Source organism: Delphinus delphis, chromosome 21 (assembly GCF_949987515.2).
Source record: "Delphinus delphis chromosome 21, mDelDel1.2, whole genome shotgun sequence".
Classification (NCBI taxonomy): Eukaryota; Metazoa; Chordata; class Mammalia; order Artiodactyla; family Delphinidae; genus Delphinus; species Delphinus delphis.
The window spans coordinates 29,874,145-29,887,874 of record NC_082703.1 but is presented as its reverse complement, the minus strand read 5'-3'; the positions used below and the strand labels follow the sequence as shown (position 1 = coordinate 29,887,874).

At 35.6% G+C, this 13,730-nt stretch overlaps 1 protein-coding gene across 9 annotated transcripts in view; it reads right to left on the bottom strand.

The window, feature by feature from the left end:
* The window catches only part of WDR17 (WD repeat domain 17), a 79,441-nt gene that overhangs the window by 20,785 nt on the left and 44,926 nt on the right, over window positions 1-13,730 (bottom strand). For all 9 annotated transcript variants that reach the window (XR_009517896.1, XM_060001328.1, XM_060001327.1 and 6 more), the window contains 8 exons: window positions 13,099-13,181; window positions 11,331-11,417; window positions 7,529-7,693; window positions 5,837-6,039; window positions 4,617-4,766; window positions 4,399-4,529; window positions 3,302-3,427; window positions 2,130-2,285 (listed from right to left, as the gene is read on the bottom strand). Coding sequence is in view for 8 of the 9 variants with exons in the window: in XM_060001328.1 (XP_059857311.1) it covers window positions 2,130-2,285; window positions 3,302-3,427; window positions 4,399-4,529; window positions 4,617-4,766; window positions 5,837-6,039; window positions 7,529-7,693; window positions 11,331-11,417; window positions 13,099-13,181 (1,101 nt within the window). In the remaining variant the exon portion in view is untranslated. The remainder of the gene's footprint in view (window positions 1-2,129; window positions 2,286-3,301; window positions 3,428-4,398; window positions 4,530-4,616; window positions 4,767-5,836; window positions 6,040-7,528; window positions 7,694-11,330; window positions 11,418-13,098; window positions 13,182-13,730) is intronic.

Here is a 13,730-nt window from a genome sequence, read left to right as displayed (position 1 = left end):
CTCGCTGTTCAATTAAGGCTGATTGTGACTGTTGTTTGAAGACACAGATTTCACTGAATTCAAGTCTAGAAGGGAACTGAGGAGAAAATATTCTGAACTATCACTACAAAAATCAAAACTTCATTTTAATTAAGGCTCTCCGAGACAGGCAAGTTCTACTGCAAATAAAGCTAGAAAATTGGTAATTAGCCTGAAAATAACAGGTTAGGGAATTTTTAACACTACATTATTTATAATCATGTTTTTTGGGGGAAATTCGTCTTTATTATAGTAGGGATGAATGGAAGAAAGAAATTGAAATGTAGATTAAATTAACTTTAAAATCACCAAGCTCTTTCAATAAAAACATGTGTTGCAAGTGAAAAGAATAAATGTTTTCCTAATCTCATACTATCAATTTTACAGAAATAGAAGCTATTTGTAAGGCGGTGATCATGAACAATTATAAGGACACCTATATTTCTAAAGGGTTGTAAGCACAGTTTTTTGGATCATTAAGTCCATTGATGAAACTGCACAACAACAAAATTATTAGCTCCATAAGTAAATGCCTGATTAAATTATCTTGAATTAAATTGGAATTAAATATAATTTAAAATTATATACACCCAAATATATAACTCAGAAAGATAAAGAATTACACTGTTCTACCAAATTTATTTATTATTTTTCTCCTTCACTTTTGATATTCTTTCTAGAAGTGCCCTGTTAAAGAAGTTACTTTTAAGTCATACCTTTATTTCTTCATAAGAAAAATTTCACACTGCTCCTAAGTTAAACATTTTTTTAGTTTGCAATTCCTTTTAAATAACATTTTTAAATGGTACACTTTATTATCTTAGATCAAGGAGTAATTCATTGTTTTTCTCTAATGTATGGGAAAATACAAAGGTGAGCTAAATTTAATTTTGATACAGTTTAATGTAATGTTACTGCTTAGTTTTACTTCATATTATTTATAAGTATTCTTTTTTTTTAAATTAGTTTTTTTAATAGATCTTTATTGGAGTATAATTGCTTCACAATACTGTATTAGTTTCTGTTGTACAACAAAGTGAATCAGCCATTTGCATACATATATCCCCATATCCTCTCCCTCTTGAGTCTCCCTCCCACCCCTCTAGGTGGTCACAAAGCACTGAGCTGATCTCCCTGTGCTCTGCGGCTGCTTCCCACTAGCTATTTTACATTTGGTAGTGTATATACATCAATGCTACTCTCACTTCGCCCCAGCTTCCACATCCCACCCCCGTGTCCTCAAGTCCATCTTCTATGTCTTTATTCTTGCCCTGCCACTAGGTTTGTCAGTACCATTTTTCTTTTAGAGTCCTAATATCATGCTTTGTAATTATAAAATTAATTAACCAAGAGCTTTTCAGAAATTATCAACCATGGAATGAGTCCATGTCATTCTAATCTTTTATTTTTCATGGGTAGGAGAATTTCTGTTGACCTAAAAGTACACATGCCAAAAAATGAAAGGCTCAATAAATCTTCCCAAACTGAATACTAATGTAACAAGCTCCCAGATCAAGGAACAGAAGCCCCTCCTCTCTTCTGCTCTATTTTAGTCACCACCCATTTCCCAAAGGAAACCACCATCCTGAATTTTAATAGAATGGATTCATCCAAACCTTTTTGGAAAACTCTGTTTTGTTGATTCCGTGCTCTCTAAAGATCAGAATGCGCCTTCACCAGCTGACCCTCAGAGGGGGTCAGTGTGGGACTGACAAACAGTATTAGCAAGGGGAATTCACTGGGAGCAGATTAGCCAACATAGATTGTTTTAGGAATCAAAGACTAGAGTCGAGGACAGTGGTTCTCACAGGTTAGCTTGTTGGGAAGAGAAGCTGGAGGGCCTAGAAAGGCACCTGTCATTGGGCTCCATCCCGCGAGTTCCTGATTCGGTAGGTTTGGGTGGGAAATGCACGTCTGAGGAGTTCCCAGGCATGCTGATACTGCTAGCCGGGATCTCACTTGGATAGCTACTGCTCTGAGGTATACCCCTGGTATCAGATTGGCAGAGAACCAACCAGGCCTGGAAGAAGACAAGCTTGATATTTAGTATCTAACTGAGACTCGGAACACTGTGTGAGACTCCTTGGTTTTGCTGTAACAGCACATTTTACCTCTCCAAGTTCCACCATCAGCTCACAGTATCTCCGGATCTGTCCTAATCGCAAGTGTATTTCAGCAGCTTCCTTCAGTCTTTCCTCTTTAGTAGGGACACCAATACCACCACCAAATTTAGACATCTTGACTGTGGTTAGTTCTTGGGCTTCAGACTGGTTAAGAAGAAAATGAAATGATCTAAATTTTGTTATGCAACAGTTCGTGATAACAGATCATTATAAAAGCATTATACAGACACATATTTTATAAGCATATAGCACTGGAAATTAAATATTTTCTTAAATCAATGCTTTTTATCTATAAAATATAATACCTCTTTAAACACAATATTTTGGTGTGGTGAAGAGTAGGGCTCGGGTATGCCTGGTGTGGGTGGGAAGAAGCTAAATCCCATTTTCCTTAAAACTCACCAGAAGTCCAGAGGCCAAAAGGTAGTGAGTGATAAAGTGGTATATAACTGGTGAAAAAATCTATAATAAATAAATAAATAAAAATAAAAACTAAAAATTATTCTAATTGGTTTCTATACTATCAATAGGTAACTGTTACAGTCATTAGGTGTTTAGTTTGTGATTTAAAAGGGTACTTCTTTATGAAAATAGCTGCTTCCTATCACCATCAAATCCACATCCCTGGCTCTCCATGGTCTAACAATTAAATAGTCACCCACTGATACTTCATTGCAAATATAAAAGCTTTTTCTTCTTTCTGGTCTCAGGACTGGTTTACTGTTGGAACTGCATATCGCTTCATGTATAAGGTGACTAGTAGTTTTGTACTGAAATTCATTAAGGGATAAAATATGAACAGTTTTAATAAAATATATCCCAGAATACAGCCTAGTAGGACTCTGAGACAAAAATCAGAGTAGCCCATACATACAATCATCTGGTAAGAGTGTAAAGGTAAAGCATTTCAAGGGCTTTCCAGGTGACCTTTGAAGAATTTCACGAGATTCAACCTAAGAAAACCATGTCTGCCTTAATCTGTTCCCCAAATAATTGATACTCTTGTGATCAGTTTTTACTGAAGGTTTATGTCCTCAGTGTTCACTTACTTCAGTCTACCAACTCTAATTATATATGCAAAAAATAATTTTCCTATTTTAATAGTGAAAAGGCAAAACAATTTTGTGTTTGAGTACATCACATCTGCATACTTTACTTACTGTTCGGAATGTAATCAGATGTTTCAAATGCATTATTCCTTTACAGTAGTTCTGAGGAAGTAAGCTATCATCTTGCCCTTTTATCACAGCAACTAAGTCCCATAAATTGTCACTGCCACCTGGAGGCTAAAAAGTTGATACAGAACATCCAAAGATAGAATAATGAATTAAAAACCCCACAGCATTTTGCACCTTTAAAAATATAATGCAGGCATATCTAACTTGAAAAATTACCAGGATAATAACTATACTCTATCTTATTTATTGTTTCTGGTTTCCATTTGCTTTTTTTGTTTGTTAGGCCCTCTGAGATCCTTGTTGGATTAATGCATGCACCCAAATTGTCTACTGAGGACCAGAGGGGAAAAGCTTTGTTCGTTGCAAAAGATCCTTGAATCACCCACAGTCCCAACAAATAGCCTCTATATATACAAATGTGCGTGTATAAGCGTGTGTGGTATAATATGAAAATTTTGGATATTTTCAAATGTATATAGTAGAAACTGTTATAATTTATAAAATAACACTAAATTTAAAATCATTTAAGGTCGGTGGCAAACTTTTTTGATTACATATTTTGTTAGCTCAGAAATAATCTCAGCTGTCTATTACCATGTGGAAGATCACGAATAGTTCTTGAGGTGAAAAGGGTCTTCAAAACAAAACACGCGGTTCTGAAGTGCAAGTAATAATTAAGAAGGAAAAGTTGATTTATTGCCAATAATAAAAGATAGTAATATCAAGGCGAGGGCCAGAATAGAAGGTAAGGAAGCATGCTGCTATAAAAGCAGACATGGAGACCACACAGCCGCAGCTGACAAGTTAGGAGGTAGATCGGTAGCTGAAGTACCCTAAAGGCTGTCAGAAATGCTACTGATTAGTCAATGATCGATTTTATCAGTGTTAGTAGGGTGGAAACAGCAAATTGCCTTCTTCTGTCTCTTTTTTAATGTCTCATTGCCCTCACAACTTATGGACCATTTGCTTTCTTACACTGGGATGACACATGTAAATATGTGATAACTTAATGACAAAAAGTTGTCATGATTCACTTTGGCAAAGGGGAAATTTTCACATTTAATTCCTCTAATACTTACTGATAAACATTCTGAAAACCATCTTAGTTTTTTCACACGAGGGTTGCCACTTAGTTTCTCTATCTCCTGTTTGATGTCTCTTGACACTTTGCCACACAGCAGAGGGGGCATGCCTTGTTCTACAGCACAATCTGGAGAAGAGACACAACTCAGTGAGAAAACAGCGCTTATAAAATCGTATTTAGAAAGAAGATCTAATACATGCAGAGTTTCCATACCAGTGTTCCCGATAATTTCTTCCCAGGATCTATCTGCCAGAATATTTATTTGTAAAGGAGTGATTAACGGCGTTAATGACCAGAGTCTCACCGTAGAGTCCCGGGAGCACGAGGCCATAGTGAAGGGGCGACGTGGGTGGCATGTTAAACCTGATGGAAGAAATAAAGCCGTTTACTAAAGGAAGCACTGAAAAATATGTTTTATTGATGTGTACCTCCCAACCCTTCCACAGAACTGAAGTTGTGGAGAAGTGTTTTAAATAACATTTCTGTCCTGGCTGAAAACAATACACAGATGTCAAAAAAGTATTTAGCATCTTCTGTAGATATGAATACAGAGTTGAATAATTATTAGGAAGCAGATGGTCCTGGATGAAAGTGTTGGAATTACATTTCAGTTGGTATGTCAGTGAGCTGACTGTCATACCCATGGAATACACAGTGATCCATGGGTGGGTGGATGTTCTCATTACACGATAAAGAAAGGCTTGAGGACCTTTCATTTTAGAATGTCCAGAAATGGGATTCTCTCCCACACTCAGTCCCACACTGCAGTAACTAAAAGGCCATTGGCGTAAAGCATATGGATACAATGACTAGGTTAGGGTTAACTGCTCTCAATAATCATTTTTGCATTCTTAATTTACCTACTCAACCCCATCAAGGTTTGGGTGCTACAAATGAGGGTAAAATCATGTGCAAAAGGTAAGGAATCTGATTTTCCATTCCCAACTCATTTATAGTAAAAAACTTTGTACTATACTAAGAAACAAAACATTGCCCCAAATATCCAAAAATAGAGGTAAAGGAATGGCTAACTACGTCATACCTAAGTTATTAAGGACTTCCTGTTTTACAACTTACCTTTGGGGTGATGGTAAGGTAACGGAGAAAAATCCAAGCCATACATGAGAATATGTGCAAGGGTATATGTGTGCGTGCGTGCATGCGTGCGTGCATGTGTGTGTGTATGTTTCTGTACAGGGATAGAGAGAAAGACACCACGGTGCTAACAAGAGTTAGTTTCTGATTATTTTTGATGACATTTTCTATTATAGTCTGTGTACTCTGATATTTAAATAGTAAGCATGTATACTTTCTACTAAGATAAATGTTATTTCAAAATGAAACCCTGTAAGACTTCTTCAAAAATACTGTCTTGCTCAGAAATTATAATCATGAATATAGCAAAATTTAAAAGTACACGAAAAACACTTTACCGTATACATCTGCGCCATGATCGTACACGGTATCCAAACAAGCTCCTTCCCGAGTGTCCCACACTTTTATAGTATAGTCCCAGCTGCCAGATATTAGTAGGTATGGGATCTCAGTATTCCACATTAATCCCCGCACAGGTGCCGTGTGTCCTCTAAGAACGTTTACGCATGCATCTTTAGTATAATCCCAGATTCGAACAGAACTGAAAACAGAATATTATGTATATAATACAAGTTATAATTTATCTGGAGTATCAGCATGTTCTTAATGGAACACAATGATTATTTCTCAGTATATTGAAAAAACATTTTATGTTTCAATATATGTTATGATTCTCTTCTTTTTAGCAAATAATAATGAATTTTATTTATTTTAAAATGAATAACTAACTAGGCTAGAGCCATCCTATTCCAATATTTTTTCCTTACTTTTACTGGTCATTAACCCCAATACTAAATATATGATTTCGCAGTTTATGTGTTTAAAAAATTGCTTTCTTAAAATAAAATATCCAGAACAGGTAAAGCCAAAGAAAAATATGACTAACAACATGTATACGATAACTTAAGAGCACTCAAATTATTTGTGTAACTTGAAAATACAGCATGTATGGTGACGGGTATTATTTGAAAAATCAATTCGTATCTCTGCTTTTATCAATACAGGAAACACTTCATGTTTTTGTCAGTTAAATAAGTTTCTTAGTCTGTGGAATCACTCTCAGATCAAGTACAAAATTTAAATATAAATGGGTTCATAATATTACTTGAATCTACTGACTGTGTAGAGTACAAATGTTACTGAAGGACAATTTGAACTCAAAATCAATTTAAGACCTCCAAATGTCAACTCTGCTTGGACAATTCATAATAATCTTTTAGTTAAAGATTTATATAAACCTGAAAAATATCAAAATATTAATATTCCAAAGGTTATATTACACAATTAGGAGACATACCACATATTTTATTTCTTAAGGCATATCTCTTTCTGCTATATATAAAAGACTATATATAGTCTGCTTTATATAAAAGACTATATATAGTCTGCTATATATAAAAGTAATGTGGTTACTATATACCACAACTTTTACTTGCACCAAGTAAGATTTTTCTTACCTAAATTTATCTCATATTCAAACAGCCCAAACTGTACCATGCAAATGTATCTTGTCTGGATATAAAATATAGACAAGATTTCAGAAACTTTCATAAACCCAGAAAAAAATGTTATGTCACTCTCATTTCTAAAATATCTTTTCATGCTAACATACATAATCATCTTCTTTTATTCCATTCTTAATGAAAACAGAGTACAGCTGTTTTCCACATTAAATATGGGAACATTATTAAAAATCAACTCGTCTCTACATGTTACAAAGGTTTATTGTTTCAGACGTTTTTCCCTTTCCCAACAGATTTCTGTTAACTTTGTTCCTAATAAGAGAGAAATAAGCATCTATTGCAAGTACAATAAATAAGGAAATAGAAATCATGAATAAGATGCTAAGTATGGGAAAATTTAATTTACTTTTAGTTGGATGCAACTAGATACTTGTTAACTGCCTACTTGTTAAGTACATGTTTAAAATAGTTCCACATACACGTTGGATCATATAAATAAGTACACTTCTAGAAAATTACAAGCTTATGAATTTTAGGACTAGAAAATTAGAATCCAAAAATACATACCCATCATCAGAGCCACTGCAAAGAATTCCCTCCCTCAGAGGAGACCACCTAACATGGAACACCTTCTCTGTATGCCCACTAAACACTTTCAATGGTTGATCCGAACTGGTGGCCACATAATAGACACGAACATTTTTGTCTTCACAGCCAGTGGCTATCATGTCTCTGAAATATCACCCACGGCACATAAAAAAATAAAAAGTTTGATATTATTTGTTACTGATAGCTTTTAAATGCACACAGTTCTAACTTCTAAAACGAGAATTTTTTGCTTCCTTAATGAAGTTACACTGAAAACTTACAAAAGTAAAAACATCATTTACAGCAACTGCTCTAGTACAGAGTTTCTCAATGTTTCCTTTCAATCAGTTGTGTTTTTTATTTATGAGAGATAATGGCACAGTCATTTCTATACATTCTTTTTCAAGATGTCTAGATTCATAACTTTAGTATTTCTCAGACCTTTATATTTTGCAACTACTGGGTCTTAAGAAGGGTCTTGAATGGTCAGTGACTGAGATTTGCTTAACTGCTGGTAGGCACGTTATTAATTACTACATGCCCTGACCGTTGGTAAATTTTGTTGTGGTAGGGATATAAATAGCAATGCTTCCCCCAGAAGTGTGCTAGGAAAGCTCCCCGCAGAGCCAGGGTCGTCTCATCTGACAGTAAGTCACATTCCTGGTTTTCCAATTCTCTCTGGTGAGATGCTTAACTGTTTGATCCAACAGAATCCTCTGGGAATGTAATACGTGGATCTGATCTTTTAACGATCTTGGCTCTATCTCTAAGAGAGTGAGAGAGCTAAGCAACTATTTGTACCCTAGCCGTCATGCCTGGAATACTGTTCCCAACGGAATTCGAGTACTAGGCAGACCTGTGGCATCAGGTACCAGTCAGAACAGTCTCCCCGAGGAACATTAACAACCGTATAAACAGTCCCCAGACTTTAAAGGTAAAGAGGGGAAGTTACACGTTTTGGACCCAGCTGTTATCAAAACCTTCTCCAAACTTCAAATTGTTGATTTTTGTCGCATGGGTTGTAATACCTGTATTTATTTAACCTTACATGCATAAATACACCAGTTGGTAAACTGCATGCCAATCTATAAATGTGTCGATTACATGTGCCCAAGGCCCACTGATAAACAGCCCGTTCCTCCATGTGGGAAAATATATTTTGCATAATACAAATATTTACACGTATACACGAGCATATTTCTGTATATATGTCTATGCAGATACATAAAGATAAAATCTTAGAAGTGAAAAAATATTCAAAGAAGGTACATACAGATATCCAAATCATAAATTCAGAAATATCTTATGAATAAACTTTTATAAGTTCAAGGTGTTTTTCACTTATCTCCTAGGATGCTAAGTGGAATATAAATACAGAAATTAGAACATTTAGAAAAGATTTTTAAAAATAATCGTGAAATTTTAAAAAAATAAAAAATGAAATTTATTAGGTAGGCTTGGTAGTAAACACAATAGTTAAGTATAAAGGACTTTTTTTTAAAAAAAAATTTTCTTAACCAACAAGGCATACTGCATTAATTTCTAATTTTCATTCCTACCGGTCAAATTCTTATTAACCCTATAAAACAGAGAAATAAGAATGTGGAACTGTTCTGTTGATCATATGCAAGGTAATTCTACTCATTTTTATATTCAACAAATATTTATTAAACATCTGGTTTTTTCAAGGCATAGTGAGGGTCAGAAGTACAGTGTCTTGCTGATAATATACTGCTAAAAACAGATAACCACTACTGATCTCATGGAGCTTACATTCTACAGGGTGAAGCAGCCAATTCACAAACAAAACTTAATTTTATGATGTTAAGTGCACCCAAGGCTTATTATACCATAGGGGAAATTTACCTAATATGGGGGTCAGGGAAGACTTTTCTCCAAAAGTGGTTTTTTGAGCTGAGAGCTGAAGGATAGGGAGAAGTTACTTATATCCGGCCCAGGTTGGGAGGAGTTGTATGCGGTGGGATGGGAAGTAGAATCCTAGATGGAAGGGGAAACAGGAGTGAAAGCCTTGGGGTGAAAATGAGCTGGCTGGTTCAAGAAATCGAAAGCCACTGTGGCTGGATATAAGGAACAAGGGAAGCAAGGCTTGTAATGTGATACTAAAATACAAAGGAATGGGATTATACAGGGACTCCCTTGTAGGACTGGCTAAGATTCTGCACATTATCCCAAGATCAATGGGAAAGTGTTGAAGGATTTAAGCAGGAGAATGCCGTGCTCACATCTGCGGTTTTAAACGCTCACTCTGACAGCAACCTAGAGAACACAGAGAGAGGAAGTGGTGACGAAAGGTGTGAATTCTGGAATTGATTTAGAAGACTTTTGCAGAAGTCCCCAAACAGACAAATGTCATTAGTTTAGTCGCTGGAGGGATGGTTGGGTAAAGAAGGATATTTAGATGGAGGATATGACAGGAATTGATGGCTGGCTGCAAGTGAAAATTGAGAGCTAATAAGGTCTAAAAGAAGAGGGCTTCCCTGGTGGCACAGTGGTTGAGAGTCCGCCTGCTGATGCAGGGGACGTGGGTTTGTGCCCCGGTCCGGGAAGATCCCACATGCCGCGGAGCGGCTGGGCCCGTGAGCCATGGCCGCTGAGCCTGCGTGTCCGGAGCCTGTGCTCCGCAACGGGAGAGGCCGCAACAGCGAGAGGCCCCCGTACCGCAAAAAAAAAAAAAGAAGAGGTCAAGGATTTGGGCTTTAGCAGTTTGTTGTTTGCATTTTCAGGCCACTGAGGTGGGAAATACTGCAGAAGAGCTGGTCACGAGCTCATTTTAGAGCCTCTAACCGGGGACCTCCCTGGCAGTCCACAGTTAAGACTTTGCCTTCCAATGCAGTGGGTATGGGTTCGATCCCCAGTCGGGGAGCTAAGATCCCACATGCCTCGGGGCCAAAAAAACCAAAACATAAAGCAGGAGCAATATTGTAATAAATTCAATAAAGATTTTTAAAATGGTCCACATAAAAAAATTTTTTTTAAAGTACCTGTAACTGTGTAATAAATGCTTCTGTATTTACTGGAAGAAACTCACAGATCCATCACTTTGTATAATATGTGATTTGACTCAGAACACAGTGTAATAAGGGTTTAATATTTTAGTATGTATATTTTACGACTCTAATATGGAAAAGCATAATTCACATTGTTTTCACAATATTTAAAGAAAGTTTGAATTTTTAAAGATAATTTATATCCCATCAAAGAGAGGTTTGAAACACAAGATTCTTGGAAGTGCAGGGGCTTAAAGGATCAATTTTAGTGGAGGTTTGACTTGGATTAATTTTTAAATCTAAGCTGATCTTTAATGCCAGGCTCTTAAGCAAGGTTGACCTTTCAAAACCATTCTAAGTTCTGTGTCATGGGAAATCACCCAAGGCCGTGGCATTTGCATTAGGTGGAGGCAATGGAAAGTCACGGGGAACAAAATACCATTGCACAGATTCCTAAAAAGGGTTCAGAGAAAGGGCCACGTTCCTCAGAAGACACACACAGATTGGACTGATTTCCATGTTTCATTAGTTAGTCATATGCTTTTCCTTAAAGCAGCAGGAAATAGCTTGAAAGTAGGAAATCAGTATTTCTAAATCATATAAAAACCTCACGGAATAAAAACAGACCGTTACACATGCAATTACAAGGCTAGGCAAAGGGAATATTACCTAAAAAGAGTCATGAATATTACCTATGGAAATAACCTTAAACTTTATGGCTATTCAAAATCTCTGAAATGTAATTATTACTTATTTCCGGAAAAAATACTTACCTGTTGTTTTGGCTCCAATCACAACCAAACACTGCAGCTGGATGTTTGTATTTGTGTAGTACTTTACCATCAACTGTTCGAATAATACTGAAATTAAGTATAATATATTAATAGAAAATTACAACAGTCTAAATACATCATTCAAGGGAAGAAAGCCAGAACTGTAAAATTTGAACATAAGTGTTTTAGGAAAGAGACCTTGTCTGCAAAGCACAAGGAACATTTAAAAGTACTGTGTAAATATTACCAATTATGAGTACGGATATTTATATCACATAGTATTAATTATGGTAACCCACTGAAACCAATTTAAAGGAGATACATTTTTATTTAGAAACTATTTCTTATAGTTTTAATTAGGGAAATACATAGTTTAATATATATATTTTAAAATATATGCATTAGATTTCAGCTTCAAAATTTAACAGTTCAAAATGTATGTTTAAAACAACTCATTTATAGTGTTGGGTGCATGCACTATTACACCAACTGCAAGACATATAATATTTTCATGGCATATTTTAAGTGATACAACTAGAACTTCAGAGGACCCCTTCTCCCAAAACAGATCCTATATACTTTCACTGCAAAAACAAAAGCAGCTCTAATACCCTTCTATTATATTGCCATAGTGCAAGGGCTACTGATTCCATAGGGACACAAAGCTGTGTATAAATTAACGTATTGCAAAGTTTTAAAAGTCTTTGGAAAAGACCCTTTTAAAACATCACTAGGCCCACCAAAACTTTAAGGTTACTGGAGAGTGGTGGTGATCTACGCTTCCAAATATTTAGTCATTGACTGTGGTGTTTATCAAATAAGTAATGCCCTGAGAATATATGGTAAAGCTAGTCATGTATCACCTAGTCAAAAAACTCTTACGTACATCTTTCGTATTTTGGTATGTATCAATGAGCAAACAGTCATTTTCAAGGGAAAAAAATCACTAACTGTCGTTTCTGAAAATTTTAACTTCTTGGTAAAGATCTTTGGTTTCCATAACTACTGTATTTTCCACTGAAATTAAAAAGTGAGGATGAGAAGGTTTTGGGCTGGGTATAGCAAAACCTAAGAGGAGATAAACTTTACTACTTCTCAACAACCATAAGTGCTTATACTACCCGTCAAAGATGACAATACCTATAGCTATAGGGTAGCACCACTGGATTAAAAACATTTTTTTTAACTCAAAGGCAATTCTTCCCTTACATATATTTCTTGGAAGCCTCCTTTTTCCTGGGACTCAACAGAATTAAGAAAGCACATATTTCTGAGAAGTTAGTCACTTTCTAAAAATAGGCATTTCCCACAGGCATGGTCTTATTGCTCCTTACAAAGCCTTTTTTATCCTTTTAAAAATAATAACACCTACTGTGAACAAGTTTCTAGAGCACTTGATACCTCTTCAACCACTTGCGAAACTGAAATACCACTCCCTCAAAATGTGATGAAAATTAGACTCTGTGAAAGTCCTTTAAGTTTCTTTGAGGTAAGTAACGGTATTCTAGTTAAAATTCGAGTAGCATTTTCATTTAGAAAGAATTAGTGGTTTGTTTATTTTTAAACATCATTGCATTGTTATTTATTACTGATATATCATAGCAATGTAGCATGTGCCTATGCGGGCTTATAAATAGTATTTATGATAGTAGGTAGAGCTGTACGAATGGAATCTCATCGAACATTTTAATGTATGTGCTAACATGATACAATTGATATTATCAAATGTATCTTTTATAAACAGTGTAGTTTCATACATAGTACTTACCAGTAACCATCACCACTGCAGGTTGCTATTCTTTTGGAATCTTTATGACTCCAGGCAATGCAGAATATTCCATTTTTTCCATGCTTCAAAAAATGTAAAATACCTATCAATAAGAAATAATTCACCCCTTTTTCCTCTTATTTATTTATTTCTTCTAATATTACTTTGCTATTAGGAACTTGCTCTAGATGATGCTACAGAGACACTACTGTCAACAGCAGAAGGCTGAATACATACTTTAAAGAATGTGTAATGCTGTCAACACTTAAGAAACAAAACCATTGTTTTAAGACATAAATGGGTGGCTCTATTTCCTTTTTGTGGACGCTGGTAAACACCCAGAATCTGCTTCCTCAGCCATCTGTAGAATTAAGCTCTGCTTAATAGCTTAATATCTTTTTCTGTAAAAGCCCTCCTGGAGATGAAGATATTTATCTATCTGCTTTCTAACCCAGTTAGGCTCCTAAAACTACAGTATAAGAGATGCTGCAAGCAGCTGTTATTACTGATTGTTCTTCTAAATTTCAAAATTTTATTTTTATGAAACAAAGAAGGTTTAAGGTTATTATTACAACAAATCACCCTGTATTTACCTGTGCTCTACGTTTATCTGTATTCTTGGACTGGGAAAG